Below are 27,478 nucleotides of genomic sequence, written 5' to 3'. Positions count from 1 at the left end.
CAGTATTTATACTTTTTAGGGGTACAGGTTACATCAGCAAAGGTTAAAGTTTAAACCTATTGACTAAGCATATTGACCTTTGAATCTATTGGCTAGCAAGCAGAGGCAGATTATGGTGGCTTTATATTCTTAACTCCATTCTGTGGGAATGTGGAAACTGCAGCCTAGTGAGTGCTGTGAGAATGTCTGATGGAGGGTCAGAAGATGGCGCTGTCCCTCCTTGTCAAGGTACTGCTGACTGGTCCACAACATACCAGCATGCAAAGGACCAGACCTTCATGTGACTGTGTCTCAGCTTGTCCTATTCTCACTCAAGCACCATGCAACTTAGAGCAATGGCCAGTCTTTTTTTTTTTTTTTTTTTTTTTTTTTACATGAGTACACTGAAACTGTCTTCAGACACACCAGAAGAGGGCATCAGATCTCATTACAGATGGTTGTGAGCCATCATGTGGTTGCTGGGATTTGAACTCAGGACCTCTGGAAGAGCAGGCAGTGCTCTTAACCTCAGAGCCACCTTTTCAGACTGCAATGGCCAGTCTTAACAGACCAGCCTAACTTCAGGGTGGCACTTCCACCACCTGTCCCGAAGAGAACCATTTCTTTTCCCCAGAAAGAAAGCTAGGAGGCTCTGCAGATAACTGTGGGAGAAGCAAGGGGAGAACGCTTCAGTGAGGCTGAACTGCTGGAGGAACTAACTCACCGATGATCTGAAAGGGGGTACAATGGCAGCACAGGGGCCAGCATCAGATCTCACTACTATAGAGAACCAGCCTCTTGGCTTACTGTCCTCTTCCAGATGCAGAACATCCTGTGGGCGCTGGAGCCTATTGTTCTCCACTGAGGGGAGGCTAGCCTTTGCATCTTGGCCATTTTGTAGATAGAGTAAAGGCTGCAGCAGCCTGACAATATTCATGAGACCAGGATGGCAGAGAGAATAGGCTTGGGCTCATGACTCAAGTTCAAACTTCAAAACCCTCTTCTCATTTATGTCTTTTTCTTTTTTTCCTTAATGTATATGAGTACACTGTCACTGTCTTCAGACACACCAGAAGAGGGCATCAGATCCCATTACAGATGGTTGTGAGCCACCATGTGGTTGCTGGAAACTGAACTCAGGACTTCCCGAAAGAGCAGTCAGTGCTTTCGACCGCTGAGCCATCTCTCGAGTCCCTCAGTTATGTATTTATCTGTAAAATTTCTATCCAATAGACTTGCAAGGATTTCATAAAGCAGTTTGTGCAAACTTGGGCACAGGAAGTGCAGGGCACAACTATGAAAGTATTTGATCAAAGAAGTCTGCTGTACTGAACAGAACACAACCCAGGTCTACCCTGTAGGTGCGGCCTAGCTGACTATCAGCCCTTCAGTCTGTGCTGACTTGAATCTTGTGCACCACAGGTGATATAGAAGCCCTTGTTCTACATATCACAGAAGGGCAAAGAGAACTTACCAGGAAATATGGCAACAATACTCTTCCAGAATACATGAAATGGTAGGCTCTTGACAAGGCAAATGTTTTCATGGACATTCATGTGACGGTTAAGGGGCCAAGTCCTATGTGGGGAGGCCAGGCTGTTCCTGTAGGGGAGAAGCCAGACTTAAGCTAAGCACACAGCTCTTTCTGACGAAAAGAAAAAGAAATTAAGTCTATTCTAGAATGATTTGAGGGGCTGGAGATATGGCTCTATACCGATCTATATAACTTCAGCTCCAGAGAATCCAACACCTCTGGCCTCTCTGGGCCCACGCACGTACAAATAGTTGCCCACACCTAAACATTATTCAAAAATGAAAATCTTTTAAAAAGAAAACCCCAAGAGATGCACATTTAGCTTTTGCTTGGAAGGCCAAAGATCTTCCATACAGAAGAGACATCTTTGGAGTGCCTGTCCTAGTCTGGACAAATAATCCTTAGCAACCTCTAGGTTGACATAGTCTATCAGCTAATGTGGACACTGTAGGCAGTGTTTCCATCCTGTGCTGTATGCTCTTGATGAATGGTACTATGTGATCTCACCCCTTAGCTGTGCTAATGTAAGTTCCTTGGCCAGCAGAGCAAAGGCTGTCCTTGGAGATGTAGGATCCAAGTTAAGATGTTACCTTTCTACACAGTACAGTGACATCTGGCAAGGAAATGGGAGGAAGAATCAAAGGTCAAAGCAGACTTCCTTCTGAACAAGTTTCCTGTAACAAGACAATTTTTAAGGCCCTCTCTATGTACACTTGGTTAGCCTGGAAATTCACCATGTAGCTCAGGCTGGCCTCAAACTCTTACCAGTATTACAGGGAATTGAACTTAGGACCCCTGGAAGAGCAGTCAGTGCTCTTAACTGCTGAGCCATCTCTCCAGCTCCCTGTTTTTTTTATTTTTGAGACAGGGTTTCTCTATAGCCCTGGCTGTCCTAAAACTCCCTTTGTTAACTAGGCTGGCCTTGAACTCAGAGATCTGGCTGCCTCTTGCTTCCAGTGCTGTGATTAAAGGCACGTGCTTCCATGCCATGCTCGACTACATATTTTTTTTTCTTTTTTTTAAAAGATTTATTTATTTATTATAAGTACACTATAGCTGTCTTCAGACACACCAAAAGAGGGCATCAGATTCCATTGCAGATGGTTGTGAGCCACCATGTGGTTGCTGGGATTTGAACTCCGGACTTCTGTTAGAGCAGTTAGTGCTCTTAACCACTGAGCCATCTCTCCAGCCCCTCGACTACATATTTTCAAAGCTACTCTCAATGATGTATTTCCTCTGGCTGACTCCACCTCCTAACTTCAGAACCTCCCCCAAATTGTGCAATGGAACTGTGAACAGATATTCAGCTACATGTGTGTATCCTCCATGGAGCAGATGCCTGTAATTCAAGCATTTGGGAAACCCAGGCAGGAAGAACAGGAAGTTCAAAGCCAGCCACGCAGTGGTAGCACAAACCTTTAATTCCAGCATTTAGGAGACTCTCTTGAGTTTGAGACAAACCTGCTCTACAGAGCTAGTTCTAGGGCAGTCAGGGCTACACAGAGAAACTCTGTCTCCTAAAACCCAAATCAACCAACCAACCAAAAAAATAAGAAAAACATAAAAATAAGAACAGACATGATATTTAATCCCATCACTAGGGAGACAGAGGCAGGTGGATGTCTGAATTCTCTGAGACTCAAGGCCAGTTTGGTCTACATAGTGAATTCCAGGTTTGCCAGGAGGACAGATCGACTCTCGAAAGAAGATCAACTCACAAAGATCCACAGGCCACTGCCTCCTGGGTGCTGGAATTCAAGGTGTTTAACACTACACCATACTTTAATTTATTTTATTTATTTGTGTTTGAGACAGGGTCTCACTATTGTAGCCCTGTTAAACAATTTTTTTAAAAAAGTTTTAGGCCAACCTGGGTTACACATTGTGATCCTGCCTAAAAGCTAAGGGCCCCACTCCTTAGCAAGCATAGGGTTTAATTCGATTAGAAGAGGTTGGGTTTGAGATTGTTTGCCTCCTAGCCAGATGCTAGGAGTCTTGAGGCGTCTTATCTTTCTGGCCAGTTGCACAAAAGAGAGTCTAATAATGTGGCTGAATTAATGAAAGTCCGATAATGAGAGCAGACAAACACCTAGGTGCATTGTTGGGCACTTTAGACGGAAAGGAACCAAAAAGAAAATCATGGCCCTGTTGCAGAAATAAGCAGCTGATGTTCGGTCGGGTTGAGCCAGTGACTCAAGGTCCACTGAGCAGAACTGTAGACTGTTGGATTTCGAAATGTGGTGGGCAGAGAATATGAGAAGAGGCCACCGCGTTCAACTCTGCCACAGCAGCATGGTGCCTTGTAGCTGCCCATGGTGGGTTTTTTGTTGTTATTTTGTTTTTGACACAGAGTCTTACCTCATATAAGCTAGTCTGGAATTCTTTATGTAGTTCAATAGAGACCTTGAACTCTAGACCTTCGTGCCTCCAAAGAGATTGGCCTGTCTTTAACTCCTGGGTTCTGGGATTAAAGGTATGTGCCACCATACCTGGCTAGAATTTGATGTTGTTTTGCCTCTTAGGTGCTGGGATTACAGGTATTTACCAAAGTCCTTCAGTTGTCCTGTCTCATCAGTTCTATCCCATTACCCTCCCAATCCCCCTTATCCTCCTTGAGACAGGGTCTCACCGTGTAGCCATAGGTAAGGCACCTTGGTCTTGTATTTGCCATAACCCTGCTTCTGCTTCCTGAGTGCTGGAATTACAAGCCTGTGCTAACATGGCCTGCTTTGTTTTCTTTTCTTTTAAAGATTTATTTATTATATATAAATGCACTGTCACTGTCCTCAGACACACCAGAAGAGGGCATCAGATCTCATTACAGATGGTTGTGAGCCACCATGTGATTGTGGGATTTGAACTCAAGACCTCTAGAAGAGCAGTCAGTGCTCTTAACCACTGAGCCACCTCTGCAGCCCCCTCTTTTGTTTCTTTAGAGACAGGGTTTCCCTTTGTAACCCTGACTGTCCTGGAACTCACTTTGTAGACCAGGCTGGCCTCCAAACTCAGAGATCCTCCTGCCTCTGCCTCTCAAGTGCTGGGACTAAAGGTGTTCACCACTGTACCTGGCTCATACCCTGCTTCCTTTCTTTTTTAAAAAGATTTATTTATTTATTTTATGTATGTGAGTACACTGTTGCTATCTTCAGACACACCAGAAGAGGTCATCATCAGATCTCATTACAGATGGTTGTGAGTCACCATATGGTTGCCGGGATTCGAACTCAGGAAGAGCAGTCAGTGCTCTTATCCACCGAGCCATCTCTCCAGCTCCCCACATTCTGTTTTCTTAATTTACATATCTTTTGATAACACAACCTATTTATTAGTTTTTCAGATGGGATCTTTCTAAGAACCTCAGACTGGTTTCAGACTGGAGCTTCTCCTGCCTGAGTCTCCCTTGTGTTGAGATTTTACACGGACTACTGTGCTTGGCTTGGAAAATATTTATTTTTTTGAAGAAAAATTACATTCATTTATCTTGTGTATTTCTTTGAATGTATGTACTCTCTGCCACTAAGCTACATCTCTCCACTTCAAGGTTACAAAGTCTTAGCCCTGTTTTTGCCTACTAGCTGATCATTTTTTAAAAAAAAATATGGCGTGGGGGTTTGACCTCAGGGACTTGAGCATAGTAAGTTACAGGCTTTTACCTTTGACTTAAATGCCTAGTCCCTAAGCTGCATTTTTTAATGCGATTCTGCAACCTGTGAACAGACTTCTGAGCTGAGCCAAAGTTATAGCCCGAAGTTACAGTTCTCCCTCCATAAAACTCCTACAGTAATCCCAGACAGGCCGCTGTTCTTACATTTTAGTCCTTCTGTTAGGTTTTACACAAGGTGACCAGATACGGACAGGAATCCAGACAAAGATTTGAGCCAGCACGAAGGATTTAGGCAGATGGTCATGTCTCTGAGACCAAGGCTCTCGTGGAGGAAGCAACTGCTGGGGGCCAACAACATAACCCAACTTTTCAGTAGCCTTTGGGTCATTGCAGAGGGCCTGAGCTTGCTTCTGGTCCGGCCATTGGATGAGATGAACTTCAGTTCTTATCGCCAGGAACCAGAAAAGAAGCCTGTAAAAGATGACTTCCCGTCACTTTGAACCTTGGCTCTCCTTGTTTATCTCTAGACTGTGTACCACAGCACCCTGCTAGAGACACAGGATCAAGGACTTAAGACTTAGCATAACTTCGCTCTAAAGACCTGGGAGGCTCCGGCTATTCCTGTTGCTCTGGCTGTTGATGATGATGATGGGGAGTGCATTAAGAGGCTCCAGGTTCAGGGATGGATAGAAAGTTCAGGTCTCCATTCCTGTTAGCTGCTACTCAAGTCCTTTGGGAGTCCCAAAGCCCTGGCTAGGACGTCACTGCTGGAGAGCTGAATTTCACCACCCCCGGGCCCCCCCCCCCCGCTCTGCAGGTGGGATGGGCGGGGCCATCATGGCGTAGGCGGGGCACCGCGAAGTACAGGAATGTAAGTCCGCGCCACGTGGCTCCACCCCCAGCATCCCGCGGGGCGGCGCGCCCAGCTGCAGACGAGCGTCATGGCTGCTTGGAGACCGCCTCGTCTTGAGGAGCTGCTGGCCGAGGCCCGGAGGGCCTTCATGGAGGAGTTTGGAGCCGAGCCGGAGCTGGCGGTGTCGGCGCCTGGCCGCGTCAACCTCATCGGGGAACACACGGACTACAATCAGGGCCTGGTGCTGCCCATGGTGAGGGGCCGCATGGGGGAAGCCTTGTGTGTGCTGGCTCGGCCTGCGGTAGGGGAGGGTTGGCATAGGGGATACGGGAGGGCGGGTACCCTCCGGTGGAAGGCGGAGTGAGGCCGTCTAGCGGATGTGAGGGACCCCGGGACGTGCAGTTGTCCACGTGCGAAGACAGGAAGCCAAAGATGGGGGTGGGGGGTTGCGTTTGTCTTCTCTAGCCCGCCTTCTGAGGGCATCGCCCTCAACTTGAAAGTATAAACTTCTTAAAAATGTGAGGACTAAGGTAGCAATATCAAAGTTTATTAGACATGGTGGCGCGCATTTCTAGTAGTCCAGTACTGGGGAAATTGAGGCAGGAGAATTGCCATGAGTTCAAGATCAGCCTGGACTACAAAGTGAGTTCCAGGATAGTTTGGGCTGTGATTAAGATTCTTTAAACAAGGGTGGGGGGGAAGGAGTCTGTTTAGTCCTCTGACTTTGGTTGGGCCCACAGCAGTGACCTAGACCTATGCAAAGTAAATGTACTCCCCCTGGCCCAGCCCTTGGAATTCACAGAGAAAAAACGGTAGATCCATAGGGCACTAATTGACTCGATCAAAGTCACATAGCCGGTTCTTGGATTGTGACTTTCAGCCTGAGTCTCTGTCAGTGCATGTGCAGCTCCTGAGCTGGCTCCAGGTGGGAGGAAGTCTGGTGCCCCTCTGGGCCTGTTTTTGCCTGAGATCGCTATCTGTCCCCTTTGGCCCACAACTGGAAGCCAGCAAGGGCAGAGTCCAGGTTCCCATTCTTATTGCCACTGGCCCCGCCCTTGAAGACCCAGGAGTCTGTGCTCTAAGCCCCCAAGGCTAGCTCTTAACTGTCCTGTCCTCAAGCTAAGCCTATTCCCTTCACTGTCCCTTGAATCCTGGTTGCTTCAGTTCCCCTGGGGAGACCTAGCAAGTTCTAGAACTTCAAGGGACATGAGTTTTCTATTTGCAATAGGATATTCCACCCGCATACTTTTATTAATCCTAGCATTCTGGAATAGAGGCACGTGGGCCTCTTAGTGTAAGAGTCTACAAAGAGAGTTCCAAGCCAGACAGGACTGTACAATGAGACCCTGTCTTGAAAAACTTTAAAAACAAAAATAAATGTGGCTATGATGTGGCGCTGGATGGACAACTTCTGTCAGGTGGCATAAACTACACGCACCATCTCTTTCCAGGCTCTGGAGCTTGTGACCGTGATCGTTGGGAGCCCCCGGACAGATGGGCTTGTTTCTCTCCTCACCACATCCAAAGATGCAGATGAACCCCAGCGACTGCAATTCCCACTGCCCTCAGCCCAGTGGTCCTTGGAGCCCGGAATCCCACAGTGGGCCAATTATGTCAAGGGAGTGATTCAGTATTACCCAGGTATGGGACTGGGGCTGCCTCTCTAATGTTATTTCACCCCTACACGCCCATTCATACCAGGTCGGAGCATCCCATTGTACAGATAAGGAACTGAGGTCCCAGAGGCTTGGAACTTGCCCTAGGATTCCTATCTATGATTAGAGGAGCCAGAATTCAGTTGCTAGCTTGCTGGTCTCTGCAACCCTAAACTAGGAAGACTTGAGCCAGCACACTCAGAGGGTAGCAGAATGAAGGATGGGTGGGCTCCTTGAGCTCAGCAAGATGGTGAGGCATGTGTTTTTCCTACATCCCCGCTCCCTGCATCCCATCTTTACCAACATCTTTCTTTCCCCTGCAGCTTCCCCGCTCCCTGGCTTCAGCGCGGTGGTGGTCAGCTCAGTGCCTTTGGGGGGTGGGCTTTCCAGCTCAGCTTCTCTGGAAGTGGCCACATACACCTTCCTCCAGCAGCTCTGCCCAGGTATCGCTTAGCCTCCACTTTCCTTCTCAGAGGCCTCTATGGTCAGAGCCTCTTCCTCCACGGGGCTTAGGGAGGAGGGTGGGGAGTCCCTTTGATCGTTGTTGGAGCCCTGCTACTCCAGTGTGGCCACCCCCTATGCCCTCTCCTGGACCCCAGCTTCCCCACCTCACCCTATGCTACAGACTCGGGGCCAATAGCTGCCCGTGCCCAGGTGTGTCAACGGGCTGAGCACAGCTTCGCAGGGGTGCCTTGTGGGATCATGGACCAACTCATCGCGCTGCTGGGGCAGAAAGGCTATGCGTTACTCATTGACTGCAGGTCAGGGGCTCCCCTCGTATCCCACTACCTCACCATCAGCTGCTCCCGAGTGGAGTGTGCCCACTCTTTGGTCTGGGAAGCAGACCCTTGGCTATGACATCTTCCCCGTCCCAACTTCATTCATCCCAGGTCCCTGGAAACTAGCCTGGTGCCACTGTCAGACCCCAAGTTGGCTGTGCTTATCACGAACTCCAATGTCCGCCATTCCCTGGGCTCCAGCGAGTACCCAATCCGTCGGCGCCAATGCGAAGAAGTGGCCCAGGCCCTGGGCAAGGAGAGCCTTCGAGAGGTGCGGATGGAGGAGCTTGAAGGTAAGAGCCAGCTTCCCGTTTTCTGTAGAAAAGGCCAGGCTCCCCACCAGGATGTCCATACAGCGTACAGTCTATTCCCGCAGCCCCAAGTCCAGTATGTTCTGCTCACACACCATACGCGCCCTCCCATCCCCCAGTACAGCAAACCTAGGGTACCAGTTTCAGCGGGGCCACTATTGAAATAGATCTCAGTGTCATGTCAATGAGCCACATCCCTGACTTGTTTCACATCTTAAGTTTTGCCCTTTTAAGTCAGGTGTGGTGGTGCACACCTTAATCCCAGTATTCGGGAGGCAGAGGCAGATGGGTCTCTGAGTTTGAGGCTAGCCCGGTCTACAGGGTCAGTTCTAGGACAGCCTGGACTATGTAGAGAAAGAGTGCTCTTTTCTTTCTTTTTTTTCTTTTTTTTTTTTAGTAGTACAGAATAGAGTTAATTCAGGTCATGGGGGAGTTAAGGGGGTAGTAAAGGCAGAGAGAGAGAGAGAGAGAGAGAAGAGGAAAGAAGAGAAGTAGAGGGGCAGAGGCTGGCCATGAGAGGGGGGAAGGGAATGGGGAGAAGTGGCAGGCGGGGGGGGGGGGGGCAAGAGAGCAAGAGTGCCCTTTCTTGATTTCAAGGCCTGTGCTTTGTCCCATTCATCTTGAAAGTGCCACATGTTAGGGGGCATCATGCTGCTGTGTATTGGTCTCTGTGCTGGTTGCTGTAGGGAGTCTTACAGGTCCTTTCCTGCAATGTTCTGTGGACCTGAAGTGATGGGGAGATGTAGTCCAGTTGTACAGGACAAAGAGAGAGCTCTCAGATGCTCTCCTGAGAAGCCAGTCCTGTCTGCCCCTGCCTTTACTGAGGAGGGCTCAGGGAACAGCTGCTCACGTTTCTCTCCCATACACTGGGGTAACAGGTGGTATGAGGTGGGGCTGCTAAACTCTGTTCCTCCTCAGCCGGCAGGGAGCTGATGAGCAAGGAGGGCTTCCGGCGGGCCCGGCATGTGGTCTGTGAGATCCGGAGAACAGCCCAGGCAGCAGCTGCTCTGAGCCGAGGAGACTACAAGGCCTTTGGGCGTCTCATGGTGGAGAGTCACTATTCACTCAGGTAGGCCTTCCGGGTGGCCCGTGCTTCTTGGGCATAGGCACGTCCCGGGTCTCTGTTCCTCTCACCCCTATATCCTCTTCAGGGATGACTTTGAGGTGAGCTGTCCTGAGCTGGACCAATTGGTGGAGGCCGCGCTCTCTGTGCCTGGGGTGTACGGCAGTCGCATGACAGGTGGCGGCTTTGGTGGCTGCACCGTCACGCTGCTGGAGGCCTCCGTTGCTCCCCTTGTCATGCATCACATACAGGTGGGTGTGCTCCCCAGAGCCCGGGAGGGCAGGCCAGGTGGGTGCCCAGGCCACCCATTCCTCAGCCTCACTTCTCCCGTAGGAACAGTACAGAGGGAAGGTCACCTTCTACCTCACTCAGGCTGCCGAAGGAGCCCAGGTGCTGAGCTTGTGAGGCGCCCCCGTGACTGTGTGACTGACGGACGCACAGGCATAAGGCAGAGGCAGCAGGTGTGTACTGCAGCTCTGCTTTGGGTGTCCTCCTCCTATATCTGGGTGCTTAATAAACGAGTGCCTCTCAATGGTGGTAGCCACCTGCCTCTAGAGGTGGGTATGTGCCCTGGGGGTGTCAAAGAATGGGGACCGTGGGAGTCATTGTTCCTACTGTAGATGGACATCACCCTGGTCTGTAAAAGATGGACAGGAGGCTAAGCAGTAGCAAAGTCTTTTATTAAGTGCAAACCAAGAGGTGGGCCCTTGTGCCGGCTCCGGTTTTTGTTTTTTGGTTACATGTGGGTTTGGATGCAGTCAGGAAGGCCCCGTGTCACCTCTGCCCACTTCACGCTTCCTGGACGGCACCCACCCTCCTCCTCTCCGACTACAAGTGCTGGCTCTGTGGTCAGCATGCAGATGGGTAGAACAGCTGAGGAGAGGGGCCCAGGTTCCTGGGGCGTCTCAGGTTTGGAAGAACTGTTGGTCCGTGTGAGAACTGAGAGAGCCACTAGCCGTCAGGGTCCGGCTCACAAATTCCTGGGTCACATGCCGGGTAAGAGAGCCCGCCACTTCCAGGTGCTGCGTCCCCAGGGTTAGTCCATCTGCAAGGGAAGGAATGAGAAAGGAGGAGGGGTACAGGTCCCAGCTCCTCTCCACACTGGCTATTCCCAGTCAGGGTCCCCTGGGCTTGGTGACTCACCCATGAGGAAGGGCTCCGTGGTGGTGCTGTGAGTGCTGGTGACGCTGCTGTACTCGCTTTGCAGTGGGTTCTGGAAAAGCCCAGGATGGCTGCCCAGCTGTGGGAAGGGCCCTGGAATAGGCAGAGGCAGATCAGTCAGTCGGGATGGTGTTACGCAAGGGCAAGGCCCGAGAGAGAGCAGGGTAAGGACCAGGGACAGCCCACCTCCATCCTGAGATTCAATGGTGATGATGCCCTCTCGCTCTGGCCCGAAGCCCTCAGTTGTCCTGGCCTGCACCTTGAACTTGTAAGGAACGTTCTCACTGAGGCCAGGCACAGTCACCCGGCTCTCAAGGTTGTCTCCATCCACCCGGAAGGTCCTGGCTGGTCCTGCATAGGGAAGATGTCTTCAGACTCCTGTGGTGCTTGCCCATCCCCCCACAATCACCTTATTTCCAGGGCAGGTGGCACCTCCTCCTTGAGCCGTCTCACAGGTCACCAGGTAGCCAAGGATATCTCCATTGGGCCTCCTTGGCCGCTCCCAACTCAGCTGCAGAGATTCTGGGCTTAGGGCAGTGAACACCAGGGGGCCTGGGGCACTGGGGGTGCTCAGGGTGAAGGCTGAGCCTGGAGGCAGCAGAAGGAGAGCGTCAGCGAGTGGGTAGTTGGGTGGGTAGTAGGTGGGTGGGTGGGTAGGTGGGTGGGTGGGTAGGTGGGTGGGTAGTAGGTGGGTGGGTAGTTGGTGAATGAATGGTAGGTGGGTAGTAGGTGGGTAGGTAGTGGGTGGGTAGTTGGTGGGTGGTGAACTAGGCAGCAGCAGGGGCAGATGGCTCACCTGGCAGTGGGCAGAGAGGGCTTTGTGGATGCACCTGGGACTCAATGGTGATGACACCCTCTCGCTCTCGGCCCCAGCCCTCCTGGCTCTGGGCTCGAACCCTGAACACATAGGAATGGTTGGGCAGGAGATCTTCTACCACCACCGAGGTTTGGCCAGCATTAGGGATGTTGAGCCGATGCATCTCGCCTGAGAGGTGGAGTAAGGGCAGGAAACACTGCCTTCACTCCCGGCCCTTGCCTTATCCCTCCTTCCCGTTAGGCTGCCATCGACACCAGGGGTTTGGTACATTGTATTACGGTGGGTTGTTGATTAAAGTGAGTAGGGGGTTATGGGAGTTGCAGCTCAGTGGGTAAAGCCTTAACACATAAGTCCCGCCAGTGTTCTGGTCAGAACCTGTACTCTGGCGACTGTCTGCCCAGGGCTGTTCCATTCCCTTTTTACAAGGTTGTTCCAGTTAGCAGAGGCCCAAGGCAGAAGCCTCATTAAGCAAAACCTTGTTTAAGAAATGGATAGTAAAGGGGGATGGATAAAGCCTCAGCTGGCGTGGAGGGGTCCCAGCCCAGCAGAGATGGCAGTATGCCTGGGAACATGGCAGCCAACAGTCACTATGCCTCACCGCCATTGAGTAGCTGGTATTCCACACTGTAGCCCAGCAGCGCTCGATCACACTGTGGCTCCTGCCAGCTCACCTTCAAAGATGTGGGCCCCAGGGCGGAGAACACCAGCCGTGTGGGCGTGTCGGGTACACCCACAGCCCCATGGGAATCTGGATTATTGAAGGCCACAGTCAGTCCAAGACAGGGTTTGGGGTCTGGGATGAGATATGGTCTACCCCTTGCCTCTCCAGCCATATTCTAACCTGTCCAGGCTGCCCAACACTTCCCACGTGGTCTTGAGGTCCCCTTGAGTCTGCTATACTCCTCAGCCCATCCCCTCCACAACTGGCCCTGTCCCCACCCGCCCACCACTCAGTTCTTTTGCTTTATACCCCAGGAGGGCAGATGTGTTAGGCTTCAGTACTGATGGGGGCAGGCAGGGCAGTGGTTAGCGCCTGTGGGTGGACTGGGGTTCTGAATGCAATGAGGCAGTGCGTGCACGGCACAGGCTGTGATGGTAGCTGGGTGACAAATGAAGCATGACAGCCATGGAGATGTGGTGACTACCCCCTGTACTACCTGTACCCCAGGAGGGTGCTGCTGACTGCCCGGCCAGGATTATAGAGTCTGGTGAACCCCTGGATGCGGGCACACCCTTCATCTGAGCCCGGCTCCAGGACCCAAGGGTCCAGGACAGCGGAAGCCTGCTCCTCCCATCTTCCCAGATAGGAGGGAGGCCTAGGGCAGGACAAAACAAGAATGAGAAAGGTGCGTGTGCTCGCTTTTGTGTGTGTGTGTGTGTGTGGCGGGTGTTCTGACTGGCGGCTGTCTAGTATTAGAGTGTAGGAAGGCCAGCGCGGGTCGCTCACCTTGAGAGGAAAGGGAAATGAGGGTGGAGTAGTCCCGGGGAAGTGTGCCTGAATGAGAGTGCTCCGTGCGAGTCAGAGAGTGGTAGTCCCGGGTAAGGGTAGAGGACGTGCTCAGCACTCGGTGGGACACGTGTGGGCTCAGATGCGTGCCGTAGGCCACGTTGGCTGCAGTCATTCTGTGCAGGGAGTTAGCACTGCCTGGATAGGCAAAGTCCATCCGGCCATTCACCAGGTGCTCTGTGGGGAGAGAGGTCATTCAGTGAGGCCCACAGAGGATGACAGGCCACATGGGGACAGGCCGAAGCCCTGGGGTTGCACAGGGCAGGCTTAATCTCAAACTACCAAAACCCTGGGTTTCCACAGGCGGAAGAGGAGACTACACAGGTCTTCCAATCCTTTCTTGCTCCATGCTGTCCGCCAGCCCAGCTAGGACTCTGGCTCGAGGTTTGCCTTCCAGTTCCTGGAGGTTGTTTCCCTTATCCTTCCTCCCTTGGGGAGAGCCCGAGCGCTTCCCCCTGGCCCCTTTGAGTTTCCGGGGCTTGTCTGGATGCACAGGCAGGAGTCTCTAGTGGGCGGCTTGACCAAAATTGGGAACCCAAAGCAACTCAATTGAACCTAGAACCCGAGAGGCGGTCGGGGAGGCAGTCACCTCCCGGGGGCCGGGGCGTAGCCCCACGGATCCAGCCGCCGCCCTCCCCTTCCACGCCCCCCGCAACGCTGCTGTCTTCGTCGGAGCGCCCGCTGCTGGCGGACAGGCGCGGGATGAGTTCCGGGGGTAGCCGCCACGTGACACGCCGCAGGTCCAGCTCCTCCCCGAGCAGGGGCTCGAACTTCCAGCCGCAGCCTTGGGAACAACGAAGGGCTGCGTTGGCACCGCCGGGGAGGGTCAGGAGGAGGAGGTGGCCTGCGGCACTTAGGCGGAGTCCAGGGGTGTGGTTATCCATTTAGACGACGATTGGGGAAAAAACCGTGCCCAGCTCCAGCCTTTCCAGATAAACTGTGGTTTGGGCCTCTGCTCAGACACAAAAGCCGGTCTGCTGCCAGAAGTCTTGAGAAAGCCTTGTGCTGCCTCCCAGCGTGAAGTTTCCCTGGTTACTAAACAACTCTGAGCCTGTTTCCTCCCTGTACAAAGGAAAGTAATCTCACCCCCGTCTGTTTTCCACGAATAGCTGTAGAAGCCCTAGGGTGCTAGTATCCAAGCAGGGGTTGCTGGTTCTCACAACTGTAACTTTGATACCAGATAGCTGTGGAAAGCAGCTGGCATGCCAACCTCTGCTCACTAGTGACTGCCCATCCTGCCCTTAGACTCAGAAAGGGACTTCTTTCTTCCCGATGGCATTGTGTGGTTTATATCTCATTTCTCAGAAGGCCAGTTAGTTTTGAGATGGACGAGAGACTCAGAGTCATCTAACCACACCATAGCCAGATCGAACCCTTCGGAAGGGTCCCAGCTAAAGCCTCAGCTTGTGAGAAATGAAGGGAATGAAGAAAGACAGTGGCTGTGTCGACCTTACTGGCTCCCCCTCCCTTCTCTGTCAGAGCTGCAGAAGGTGGCCTGAGTGTCCCAACTTAGCACACAGTAGGTGAACCTTCAAGTTGTAAAGCTGTTGTCCATGGGTATACATGCACCGTCCTGGGAATTTCTGTGCCCTGAAGTAGGCGTACACACATGTTGAAACATGTTGACCCAGTTCTGTCCCTTCAAAACCATGGGCTCTGGATACTTGTTTAAGGCTGAGAAGGCACTTTTGTTCTTGGTCTCCACGCCAGCACACACTGGCCTCTTTGATCTCTCTGGATACCAGGGACAGCCCCACCAAGAAACCCCCCCACACACACACACCTTTCTCTGGTGGACCCCACTCACCAGTGTCATCAGAGACGCTGGGCCTCTGGCTGCTGGCTGGGGAGCGCAGAACGTCGTCGCTGTACATGAGGAAGTTTTCGTAGTCTTCTCCACCCTGGGCATCCACTATGGGGATGTCTGGGATAATGGGGACTGCAAGGAGGAAAAAAAGTAAGCCAGGACCCTAGCCATGGCCTCCTGTTCCCCAGCTCTGCCCTTGCCTGTCACTCACTGGACATGGGCCGCTTGGGCTGGGTGGCCAGGTTGATGATAGCCTCTCTCTCTGGTCCCCATCCTGCCCCATTTCTCGCCTTCACTGTGTATCGGTATGGCTGGGATTCTCGCAGATTCTCAATGAGCAGCATCCGGTTCTTGGGGTTGTCCACAAGCACCTTCTTCATAGGTCCAATGGGTCCTGGGAAGAGGGACAGTACTTCAGGGGGACCACCAGGGTTCAGCCTGGTCCCAGATCCAGCCCTGGATCCTAGGGATGCTAGGGAGCATGCAGCTGCTGAGCTCTTGCCTCCTGGTCCCTAACACCATGTGTGAGATGTGTAAGAAAATAGCATCACCAGCTTCTTCAGAGACTCCCTGTTGGGTGGCAGAGCCAGTTATAGATGCAAGGTGAACGGGCGACAGCCCCTAAGGACTGCAGAACACCGGCAACAAGGAAAGCACAAAAGGGAAGTTTCCCAAGATGTTTTGGGAAGGGACAGTTTCGAGGTCCAATGTGCACCCTCAGCAGAAACTGCTCAAGAGGTGACAAGTGCAGGAGCTGGGACAGTGGCCTAGTGGATTATGAACTCGAAACACAACACAAGCCTGATGCCGTTAGTTTGGTCCCCGGAATCCACATGGTGGGAGAGAACTGACTCGGGAAAGTTGTCCTCTGACGTCTACATGTATGTGTGGCATGCATGTGCCTACACAAACACTGGTTTTTCGAGACAGCGTTTCTTTGTGTAGCTCTGGCTGTCCTGGAACTCACTCTAGGCCAGGTTGGTCTTGAACGCAGAGATCCACCAAGTTCTGTCTCCTGAGTGCTGGGCTTAAAGCAGAGTACTGCCACCACCCAGCAATAATTAAAAAAAACTTTTTTGTTTTTAAAGCAAGCAGGGGTAGAGGGGTGGACTAGACAGGGACAAGAGGATTTCTGTGAGTTAAGAGGCCAGCTTGGTCTACCGATCAAGTTCCACATCTGGTGTGGACTATCTGGTGAGACTCTGTTTATAAAGAGAGAGAGAGAGAGAAAGCAGGGCTGGAGAGGTGGTTCAGTAGTTAAGAGCACTGATAGCTCTTCCAGAGGTCCTGAGTTCAAATCCCAGCAACCACATGGTGGCTCACAACCATCTGTGATAGGACCTGATGCCCTCTTCTGGTGTGTCTGAAGACAGCTACAGTGTACTCATATATAATAAATTAAAAAAATAAAAAGAGCAGCAGGTAGTACCATGCATAGAATTACTCAGGAGGCTAAGGCAGAGAGAGGTTGCCCTAAGTTTGAGGCCAGCAAGGGTTAAAGAAAACAGACAACCCCCGAAGATGTCTAGCAACCATGACAGAGCAGCTGTCGCATCTGCATCAGCTCATGAGTGGAGGGAGAAGGGACATCCCAAAGTTCGGACAACCTTAGGTGGGGAGTCGGCAGCCCAGCGCATTCTTAACATAGCTGGGGCCTCAGCAGGCTGGAGCAGAGGAAACCATCAGAGGCGAGCTTTCACCGGGCTGCAGGCTTGGTTCCTGGCTGGTCTGTTTGGTAAGAAATGCCAAGGCAGCACACGCTTTGCCACATCTCTTGGTGGTGGAGGCAGTCCTCCCTCACTGGGCCTGGCCAGCTGACGGTGAGCACTTTTGAGTGAGTCTCTTCCATAGGTGGGCTACTCTCATGGTTTCACGTCGATGGCAGGGACTGTCCAGCCACTGTCTCCCTTCCAGGAACGGTTGCCAGATAATAATATAATAATACTGAAGGAAATCTGGGGTGACAGTGAGGGGAAATACTGGGGAATCGAACCCAGGCCCTTGCGTATGTGAGGCAAACATTTTGCCACTGAGCTACACCCCTAGTCCTTGATGGAGCTATTCTAAAAACGGAAATGTATTTGAAATCTAAGACTTTCTGTGTTTTTTCCTCGTGGTTTCTGGGCCGTCCAGTTTTTGTTTTGTTTCTGAGAAAGGTTCTTGCTACCTTACCAAAGCTCTTCTCAAAACTCTTGGGCTCATATGGCAATCCTGCCTCACATCCTGCTAAATTTGGTAGTTATTCTGGCCCGGAAAGAAGTGTGTAAAAATGAGTCACCTTGGTTCCCTGTACAGAAAGGTAACCCCTGGGCCAGTGACCCTAGGGAATACAGTAGGAAATTGTATTGGAATGCAAGCCAGCAGGAATCGGACCAAAATAGGGGAAAAAAAATTTCAGTGCCTCAGGCTTACTGCTTGACTGAGACAAAGAAGCCCAAATGCCCAGGAATGATCCAGGCCCCACACATCCCTCCGTCTCCATGCCCCTCCTCCTCCAGACAGCCAGGAAAATCTGGTCCTTACGGTTGTCCTCGTTGACCAGTCCATAGCAGACCTCATAGGCTGTGATCTCACCATTGGTCTCAGCTGGTTCCGCCCAGCTCACCTGGGTCACCGTGGAAGATACCACATTGAAAGCCAGCCTTCCTGGCTCGCTGGGTACTGGAAGGGAACAGGAAGAGCCATATTAGAGGGAGGAGGGGGCCGGGCACACTGACAGTAGGGTAGCTAAGTGGATGGAGTCGTCACTAAACTTACCTTCCTGGTGGGTGCGGCAGGACACCAGTGAGCTATAGGGCCCCTCGCCCTGTGCCCCATAGGCACACACTTTCATCTCGTAGTCGCAATAGGGATACAGGTTGGTGAGCTCCACCGAGGGCACCTTGCTGTCCAGCAGGTGGGCTTCAGACTCAGAGTCACCCTGGATCCAGTACTTCACCTGTGAGTGTTCAATGGGAAGCAGCAAGCGCTGGATTTTCCCTTTGTACAAGCGACATGGTGGCTCTCAGCAAAGCCTGGACACAGACCCCATTCCAGGAACGAAGCTGAGGAACTCAGGAACGGGTCTTCCCGCTCTCAGGGTCTCAGATGGTACCAACTGTGCCCTCCCCCCACCCCTGGGACAGTCCACTCACCAGTAGAAGGTGAATGACAGTTCCCCCCATCGCCCCTCACCTTACCCTGTACCCCATTGGCTTGCCAGGAGGGGGCAGCCAGTTGAAATGGATCTTCCTGGACCCGGCAGCCTTGGCATTGGGGTTCTGTGGGGCACCCAGGTCTCCACTGGGTGGTGGCAGCGACGAAAGTGTCTGATTTATGAGACTTCTGTCCATTTCATCTAGTTAAAGGGGTGTGGAGGTTAGGCGGCTGGCTCTGTATGTTACTACCAGAGTGCGCCATTAATTTTGTTAAACATCCCAGGTTCCCCAGCTTGAATTAAGATCAGCTCATTTAGCAGGGTGATGGTGGTGATGGTGGTGGTGGTAGGGGATGGTGGTGGTAGTGATTGTGGTGGAGAGGGTGTTGGTGGTGGTGGGAGGTTGTTGGTTGGTGGTGTGGGCCACTGCCGCCGCAGTGGCCCACACCTTTAATCCCAGCATTCTCTGTGAGCTCAAGGTCTACAGGACAGTCAGGGTTACACAAACAAACCCTGTCTCAAAAAAAAAAAAAAAAAAAAAAAAAAAAAAAAAAATCTGCTTGTCTACCCTCTGGGGGTCTGGTGCAGCAGGGAACAGCCAGGTAGGTGAATGTCCAGAGAACTCTCTGGAAGAGTAAGGAGAAGGGGCTGGTCTGCCTTATTCCTCTCTTAGCAGGCCAGGGAATGTTCCACAGAGAGCATCTGCTCCCCTTTCACTACCCACCTCCCCTGAGTACCTCACTGGTCACTAATAAGGCCAGGAAAGGGGGTGGGGGTTGTTTGGGGCCTACTGGCCACATGACCTCAACCTATGGTTGTCACGAGGGCAGCCGGCTCAGCACAGGATGCTTAGATAAATCTGAGTTCCAGATAATAGTTTTCTCATGGGTCAGCAGTTCAGAGCATGTGCTGCTCTTACAGCTTGGTTTCCAGTACTCAGGTCAGCTCACAACTGCCTGAACCCCAGCTCCAAGGGATCGAGACTTCTGGGCTCAGCAGGTACCAAGCAGTCAGGTGCACATGCCCACGCACAGGCACGTACTTATACACGTAATTTAAAAACAGTAAAATAAAATGATATTAAAAAATAAGTATGGTGCCGGCCAGAAGGGGCACTTGCTGTCATGCCTGACAGCCTGAGCTTAGCCCAGTGCCACATACTGAAGTACACACACAGACACACAGAAACATACACATAGAAGCACACACAGAGACACACACTCGGACATACACACAGAAAGACACAGATACACAGAGATATATACACACATACACGAGCCAAGGCCATATAATGAGACACTCTTTCAAAAGCCAAACCAAGACAAGAATACATATGTTCTAGATATTGCAGGAAGACACCTAGATGCGTATGGCCCTAATGTTGATTAAGTGACACTTGACCCAGTGCCCTGGCTGCGGGTTTGACAAGTGGAGTCTGGTTCGAAGGTCCTCTGGCCTCCCTCTCCACCTGCTTATGCTGACCTTCCTCACCTTGTTCCCCGATGATAACAGTGGCTGTGCTGGGCTGGCCCAGGCGGGCTCCAAACTTAGGGTTGCTGAGTTGGACTTGGAAGCGTCGGACCTGGCGGCCACGCAGGAGGGAGTCGACTTCCTGCAGCTCCAGGAGCTTCACCTGCAGTTCCTTCCAGGTCTCTCCGGGGTGGAACAGCAGCTCACCCTCCACAGGGACATAATCCTGCAACGGGAAGGATTAGAGTCAGAACCAAGCACAAGGAAATGTACAGGAAATCTCTCAGACAGGCAGGAGGTTAGCCCAGGGCAGCTGGGATTGAGGGCATGCCCAGGAGGGAAAGAACTGTCTGTCCCCTATAGTGTGGCACTGAAATCTGAGATTCTGTTGGGCCCTAGCCTGAGCTTTCATTCACCATAGCTTTCATTCACCATAGCTTTCCTATTTTTAAATTTTATTCGTTCTTTCTCTGTTCCCCCTCTGCTCCATGTACCTTCAGAGTGTTTGAGTCTATACTGTGGTGGTGGTGGGCAGTGTGTGATGGCAGAGGCCAGAAAAGAGAGGACATTAGATTTCACCTTCCCAAGCTGGAGTTATAGCCCACCTCATGTGGGTGCTGGGACTCAAATTAATGACTTAGCTATCTTGAAGCCCCCAGAATCTTTATTTTTCAAGACATGTATTTGGCCTGGCTGTCCTCACTTTGTACCAGGCTGGACTCGAACTCACAGAGATCTGCCTGCCTCTAACTCCCATGTGCTTGGGATTAAAGGAGCTCTCCACCACAGCAGGCTCAGCCCCCAGATGTTGATGTGAGCACCTGGGTGTATTTACCCAACTGCATGGGATGAAAAAGAATTTCTCCCAAAAAGCACTAGGTGGCGGTGCAGACTAGTGCTGGCTAGTTCAATTCCATAGTCTGATAGCTAGAGCAGAAAAGGAAGCCTGCAAGTGGGAGAAAAATAGGGAGAGGCAGGCTTGGTGGGACACACCTGTTATTACAGCACTTGGGAGGCTGAGGCAAGGGGTCTGCTAGTGTGAGCCATTCTGGGCTAGTAGCAATCACCCAAACGAAAACAAAAGAACAGAGTAAGAAAATCGATGGTGGTTCATTCGCCTGGGCTGGGTTTACTCTGTGCTGAGCAAACAGACCTGTAGGTCTCATGTAATAATCTTGCACTCCTGATCATTCTGCCTTCTGAATACTGTGACTGTAGTCACCGTGCCCTATTTATGCGGGGCATGAAGATTGAACCCCAGCTTCATGCATGCTAGGTAACCACTCTGCCGACTGAGCGACACCCCCAGCTCCATTTTTAAATTATTTTTAAATTGAGGATTGAATTCATAGCAAGTGCTGTGCAACCAAGCTACATCTAGGCTAGCCTGGGATTCACTGCGTCCAATAGTTGGCCTTTTGCCTTTGCTTTCTGACTGTTGGGTTTAACTGCTTGTACCAGTGCGCCTAACATTTTAAACACATTTATGTTGGGCGTGGTGCCATATGTCTCCAGTTTCTGCACTCAGGAGGCAGAGACAGGAGGCTCTCTGTGGGTTTGACGTCAGCCTGGTCTACATAGAAACTTCCAGGACAGCCAGCACTATGTAGAGAGATCCTGTCTTTAAAAAGCAAAATAAGATGGGGGGGGTGAGGGGGGGTGGGATAACATTTGAAATGTAAATACACAGACTACCCAATAAAAATAAATTTGTGTATGTGTGTGTGTGTGTGTGTGTGTGTGTGTGTGTGTGTGAGAGAGAGAGAGAGAGAGAGAGAGAGAGAGAGAGAGAGAGAAAGAGAGAGAGAGTTGGTTTTCTTCTCCCATGTGGGTCCCAGGGATTTGACCCCACTGAGCGACTTCACATGTCCTTGTTTTGTATTGGTTGGTTTTGTTTTTTGTTTTTCTTCAACACAGGGTTTCTCTGTGTAGTAGCCCTGGCTGTCCTGGAACTGGCTCTGTATACCAGGCTGGCCTTGAACTCAGAGATCTGCCTGCCTCTGCCTCCTGAGTACTGGAATTAAAGGTGCACATCACCACTGTCAACTTTTTTTTTTAATTGTGTGTGTTTATACAGGTCTATGTGTGGTCAGCTGCACCTAGGTGACCATGACTGACCACAGGGGCCGGAGGATCTCGAAACTGAGTCACAGGCTGTAGTAAGTCGCCTGAAGTGGCTTTGCAAGATCGGTGCACATTCTTAATTGTTGAGCTGTCTCCCCAGCCCTTATTTTGTGTTTTGGAGACAGGGTTTTGTTACGTAGCCTGGCATGGCTGGAACTTGTCATTTTCCTGCCCTGGTCTCTGGATCAGTAGATCACAGGCCACGTCCAACTAGATTCAGAATCAAAACTAAGAAAACCTACATGTTCGCCAGTACTGCGTGGCCTTAATCCTTCCCAGTACTGACTAGGGATTGAAGGGATCAGGCCAAGGCCTTCCCTGTTAGGAAGGGCTGCGTAAGCCCAGAGACGTGACAATGACAGAATTGGGGGGTTAGCTCAAGGACACAAGGTTTGTAACTCCATTTTAAGAAGCCCAGAGTATGGTAGCCTACACATTTAATCCCAGCACTCAGAGGGAGAGGCAGGCAGAACTCAAGTCCAGCCTGGTCTACATAGTAAATTTGAGGATAGTCAAAGCTACATATTGAGACATTGTCTTCAAAAATAGGTGTGGAGAGCGAGTGGAGAGATGGCTTGGTGGCTTGCACCACTGACTGCTCTTCCCGAGGACCAGTGTTCAGATCCCAGCACCCAGCACATACGTGGCAGCTCACGACTTTCACTCCAGCCCTAGGAGATCTGATACATTCAGCCGGCTTCCTTGAGCACACATGTGGTACACAGACACGCATACAGACAAAATCCCATGCTCACAAAGATACACAAATTAAAAAGCCCTTAGCTGGGCATGGTGGTGCCTTTAATTCCAGCATTCAGGAGGCAGAGGTAGAGGCTGGATCTCTGTGAGTTTAAGGCCAGCCTCATCTACAAATTAAGTTCTAGTTTGAGATCCTATCTCAAACACACACACATGTATGTATGTATTATGTATGTATATATGTATATATTATGTATGTATAACTACAAAGTCCACTAGATTAAGCAGACAGGTGACTAGGCTATTCTGGGACACTGAAGGGTACAATAAGGATGGTTTCAGTAGGCACCTGGTCCATCCGTGAGAAGTAATCCCCTTGCCCTGAGTTCCTGACAGTAATGGGACCATGCCAGGGTATTAGCACTTTGGGTGAGCCACTTCTCATGGCGGGGCCACCTTTGTCTATGGGCAGTTACCATGGAAACCACTGGATAGACCCTTTTGACTGAGCCTTACCCGGTGTCCATGTGCTGTGTTATCCTGTGTGCTGTAGGAGACCTGGGACTTGCCGTTATCCAGGATGTGCCGGATGACAGGGATGCGGGCCACTTGGTCTCCACGACTCACTGAATATTCCGGTTGCTCAAAGGACACTACCCCGCTAGCTGCAAGGAACCAGGTGCTGGTTAACAGGTCCTGGGCTCAATTCCTTCTTAGCTCCTCCCCTCCCTCCTACCCATCCCAGGCTCCAGAGGAATGGGATGGGAATTTCTTTATAAGGAAGTGAAGGGGTTGAAATAAAACCCAGAAGGCACTGGGAAGTCAGGTAGGGACAGGGACAAGCACCTAAGAGTCGGGGATTCCCACTTGGACTGAGGCTGTAGCTCAGTGGTCTCGACCTGTCATGTTGGGTTTCCACAAAGAAGGAAGAGGAGAGGCTGAGCAGTGGCTACTACTTAGACCAGGTGCTCTGCAAAGGCACAGCTTTGGCCTCTTGCAAAGGCCTGTGCCCATTTTACAGATGGAGATACTAAGGTTCTCAGAGAGAAAGTAAGTGGCCTGTCCCATTTCCACTTGGATATTAGGAGGATCAAGGAACCCAGACCTAGCTCCTCCTTCCCCTGACCAACCTTGTTCCTTGATAATGGTGATGTTTACCAGCCGCCGACCAAGGGTGGCAGTGCCCACAGGGACATCAATGGCCTCCACCAGCAGCTGCTTCTCATCATCATCCTCAGGCCGGATGAAGAGGGGCACACGCACATCCACCAGCTCTACACCCTCCTGGAACTCCACCATGCCCCGGGCATCTGGGGTACAAGTCACACGTAGGTCTCAGGGCCACGTGTGGGGGGAGGGGAACAGAGTGAGAAGCCTGTGAACCTACCCTGCTCGGCCGTGAGGGTGTAGTAGCCAGGGGCCACCTTGAGTTCATGGAAGGACCCCTGCTCCACCTGCTTCTCTGTCAGCTTCAGCAGTGTCTGCTTGGCAGAGCGGGGTGCCACCAACACTGTGTCCACAATGGTGTGGTCTTGCCTGGTTGTGTGTCCAAGTGGAGGAGGAGGGAGAAGATGTGAGTCAGTAGAAGGTGAAGGGTCTTTAGTAACACAACAATGCCAGAAGCTCACACTGGCTCCTCCTCCTCCCTGAAGCTAAACTACTGCTACTCCTGAGGAGGAAGGGGCTTCCGCACCCACCTCGCCAAACAGGGCTACTGATACAAGGGTTGGGTGCGGGACAGCAGGGAGGCTCAGGTCAGGTTCTAGGTTCAAATTCTGACTCTGGTCTTTGACAGCCTGCGGTCAGGGACTTAACCTCTGTGAGTCTGTTTTCTCTTTGGAAAATAGAATCCAAAAAGGTGACACTCCGGCAGTTACTGAGATGGCCAGGCACGTGGAGTCCATTGTGAGCACTCGACAGGTGCTGTTTGGAGCCTGGCCACGTGTGGCCCATCCCAGTTGTGACCAGCTGTAGGGTTCCTTCTCAAATGCCCTCCCCAGGAGCTACAGGACCTGCTGGTCTGTCTCTTTGGTAACCTGCCTGCAACTGAGGCTCAGCATGAGAATCTCTGTCCCTGGGGGAAGAGGGGCAGGGCCATGAGCCGGTGCGTAGGGACTGATTCATGGTAAGTGCATCCTACAAGTAGTTGCTTGATGAATAGCAAGGGAAGGAAGGAATCATGGGACTAGCCAATGGTGGACTTAGGTCCTTCCCTTCCCATGGTGTGATCAGAGGGTTAGAGTGGATAGGTAGGTGGTCAGAGCTCAGGGTGGAGGGAAGGAGGTGGGACTGCCCACCTTGTATTCTTCAACTCACTTTTTTCCGGCATTGGGCTGCTGTCTGTGGGGACAAAGAGGGGACCATGAGCCACACGTCTTTTGGAGTAGGAGCTCGAATGAACAACTCCCATCCAAACCTGAGCATCCGGGCTGCCTGATGGCAGGGCTCAGCGCAGGCAGGCAGCTCACCATCACACATACACCTGACCCGGGGCTCCCCAGGGCTCACCGGAACTTGGTCTGCTGGAGCTTGTGTGCGCCGTTGACCTGTCTGTAGACCTCATTCAGCTGCCAGGCAAGGGAGGAAGGTTAAGAATGAGCCAGAGGCTCTCCAGGTTAGCTGCAGTATGCCTGAGGGGTGAACCCTGAATCCCAGGCTCGGCTGCCACCCAAGATGACCCCATTTGAAGCACATGTCCAAAGAGCTCCTCTCCCTCCTGCCTAGAGAAGTCTGGGTTCTGAGGCTACAGCCCTAGGCTCTCCCACAGGAGGCCACTCAGCTGATTCTGGTCCTCACATTTTCCTCCACCTCCTGGCGTAGCTGATCACACTCCCGGGTGCCAGGCTTCATGAGGTTCTCGGTGCAGAGGCGGCCAAGGCGCAGGGATAGCCCGTAGGGTACTGGGTGGGAAATACGGACATTGTCACCCTGCTGTGCAGAGGGCACTGCAGAGTGTGACGTCTACACACCAGCCTAAGATGGAAGACAACGCTATTGTCTGTGCGCTAGGTACACACAGGCCCTAGAGTCTTGGTGCCATCATGATGGGACGTAAAGGGACCGAGTCCTGGACCTGTACCCAACCCCCAACGAAAGCAGGAATGGGATGACCCTGGGTCGGGGACAGAGATCCTAAGGGTAGTGCCGAGAAGGGCAGCATCCAGCCCTGGCTCTCACCGAGCTCCGTGGGGCTGGTGCTGGCGGCGTGGGCAGCAAAGCCAGGCCGCTGCACATTGTTGGTGATCTTCCAGCGGACTGTGTCTCGTCCCTTGAGGTTCCCACTTCGTAGCATGGGCGTGTCCAGGTGGTCAGAAGCCATCAGGTTCTCCCGGAGCATATAGTGATCTTCCTTAAAGCCCACCATGTGGCCTGCGGGGAAGGGTCCTCAGCACTGGGGACCCTACCTAGGCCTTCACAGCCACAACCCAGGGCCTCCCGCTCTCTCTGCGTCTGGCTCCACCGAACATCCCTCCAGCCCAAAGATAGAGCGGTCAGATACCCAGTGCTCACAGAGTGCCTGGCCCATACCTCGGCTGCAGCAGGGAAGAAGCCCCAGGCAGGCCTAGGAGATAAGGGGTAGAGTGAGGTTAAGATAGTTGTCCCAGGCTAGATAGGCCTCTCCAGGCACCTCCACATCTAGTCCTTTCACTAGAAGTGTGTGAGTGTGCTGTGTGTGTATACACATGTGTATGTGTGTGTAACCCAAACTTGCTATGTAGTTATATAGTTGAGGACAACTCTGAACTTTGGACCCTCCTGCATTCTTATCCCCAGATGACAGGAATATCTCTCCCCTCTTTCCCTCTCCTTCCCCCTACCCTTTGCCCCACCCTCCCTCCCTCTTTCTCCCTCCCTCCCTCCCCCCTCGATAGTGTTTGTTTGAGACAGTCTCATTATGCTGGCCTGGCTCTTGCTATGTAGACCAGGCTATCCTCAAACTCACAAAGATCCCCCTGCCTCTGCCTCCTGACTGCTGAGATTAAAGATGCTCACCTTCATGTCTAGCTATGCCTCAGTTTTGTGGAATGTTTGGGATCGAGTTCAGGGCTTCAGGGCTTCATACATAAGCAAGACCAACATCAACCGAGCTACACTTCCAACCCATTATGTAGACACTTAAAGGCTCTGAGAAACACATATTTCTCTAACGTATTTAACCCGTTTCCATGTATCATACGCACACATCCCACACTGCCATGGTTAGAACAGTGTGGTCTCTGCCCTTACAACCCAGCATCTCATGCTATGCACCCCAGACTGTCAGCTCCTGCCTCCCTGGTTCACAGGGGGCTCATGGGGAGTCGACTCCATGACAAGTACTCTTGGGCTCTGGTCACTGATGTCCCAAAGCACGAGACAGCAGCTCCAGGCAGATGCGGTCCACTCTGCCGTGGAAACTCTGGATCCTCTATAGATCTTCCATCCCAGGAGGGCCCTGGCCGGGGACTTACTTTGCAGCAGGCACAGTATTTCCAGCAGAGCAGCAGAAGCAATGCCAGGAGCAACAGGAGGAAGATGAGCAGGGGGATGAGCCACCAGAAGGAGCCGGGAGGGCAGTCTGCAGGGTCAGAGAAGAGAGGCAAGTGCGCATGTCCGCCCGGGCTGCCAGGGGACACAGGCTGCGTGCGCCCACCTGCCAGCTCACCTTTCTTCTTGTGGACCAGGACAGTGCTGTTGGGCCCAGGGCTGCCATCGCCCTCCACGGTGTAGCTGTAAGTGCAGTCGTCATCCTCGTCCCGGAAGGAGCAGTACTCCACCACCTCTTCCGCTGGACCCACAGACCGTTAGCATGGTACCCTGAACCCAGCCCTCCACTCCGGGGCACCCCAGGGCCCGGAGAAGTATTATCTCCTCCGTGCCCTAGCGTGAGGTCTGGGGAGGAGCTTAAGTGCCCCGCCCCTGACTGCCCTGCCCAGGGCTGGCACCACTAACAGCCTAGTCTGAAAGTTCATCTCCCCCACCTCCCTGCACCGCAC

At 52.1% G+C, this 27,478-nt stretch overlaps 2 protein-coding genes across 4 annotated transcripts in view; one reads left to right on the top strand and one right to left on the bottom strand.

The window, feature by feature from the left end:
• Positions 1–6,061: 6,061 nt before the first annotated feature.
• Positions 6,062–10,302, top strand: GALK1 (galactokinase 1; the record flags this gene model as incomplete). Its single annotated transcript, XM_080924509.1, has 8 exons — positions 6,062–6,226; positions 7,425–7,614; positions 7,952–8,071; positions 8,254–8,389; positions 8,519–8,700; positions 9,637–9,787; positions 9,870–10,032; positions 10,115–10,302. The coding sequence occupies 8 exons, from the start codon at positions 6,062–6,064 to the stop codon at positions 10,184–10,186; spliced, it is 1,179 nt and encodes a 392-aa protein (XP_080780635.1). The 3' UTR covers positions 10,187–10,302.
• A 152-nt stretch (positions 10,303–10,454) lies between these two features.
• ITGB4 (integrin subunit beta 4) overlaps positions 10,455–27,478 on the bottom strand; it is a 31,759-nt gene continuing 14,735 nt past the window's right edge. The window contains exons 17-40 of one of the 3 annotated variants that reach the window (XM_080922360.1): positions 27,148–27,270; positions 26,954–27,060; positions 26,031–26,064; positions 25,680–25,871; positions 25,299–25,402; positions 25,011–25,069; positions 24,819–24,842; positions 23,890–24,038; positions 23,633–23,812; positions 23,019–23,167; positions 19,701–19,905; positions 18,253–18,410; positions 17,831–18,011; positions 17,597–17,734; positions 15,285–15,467; positions 15,074–15,205; positions 13,856–14,050; positions 13,207–13,443; positions 12,358–12,507; positions 11,739–11,927; positions 11,375–11,530; positions 11,129–11,293; positions 10,925–11,035; positions 10,455–10,826 (exon numbers count right to left, since the gene is read on the bottom strand). In XM_080922360.1, coding sequence (XP_080778486.1) covers positions 10,687–10,826; positions 10,925–11,035; positions 11,129–11,293; positions 11,375–11,530; positions 11,739–11,927; positions 12,358–12,507; positions 13,207–13,443; positions 13,856–14,050; positions 15,074–15,205; positions 15,285–15,467; positions 17,597–17,734; positions 17,831–18,011; positions 18,253–18,410; positions 19,701–19,905; positions 23,019–23,167; positions 23,633–23,812; positions 23,890–24,038; positions 24,819–24,842; positions 25,011–25,069; positions 25,299–25,402; positions 25,680–25,871; positions 26,031–26,064; positions 26,954–27,060; positions 27,148–27,270 — 3,461 coding nt within the window. In that variant the 3' untranslated portion in view covers positions 10,455–10,686. Of the gene's footprint in view, positions 10,827–10,924; positions 11,036–11,128; positions 11,294–11,374; positions 11,531–11,738; positions 11,928–12,357; positions 12,508–12,916; positions 13,076–13,206; positions 13,444–13,855; positions 14,051–15,073; positions 15,206–15,284; positions 15,468–17,596; positions 17,735–17,830; positions 18,012–18,252; positions 18,411–19,700; positions 19,906–23,018; positions 23,168–23,632; positions 23,813–23,889; positions 24,039–24,818; positions 24,843–25,010; positions 25,070–25,298; positions 25,403–25,679; positions 25,872–26,030; positions 26,065–26,953; positions 27,061–27,147; positions 27,271–27,478 lie in introns of all 3 variants that reach the window. The other 2 variants (XM_080922358.1, XM_080922359.1) reach the window with 2 other exon arrangements.

The sequence above is a fragment of the Micromys minutus genome (assembly GCF_963924665.1).
Source record: "Micromys minutus genome assembly, chromosome: 10".
Taxonomy (NCBI): Eukaryota; Metazoa; Chordata; class Mammalia; order Rodentia; family Muridae; genus Micromys; species Micromys minutus.
The sequence above is the reverse complement of the archived record's forward strand: the minus strand, read 5'-3'. Positions and strand labels throughout refer to the sequence as shown.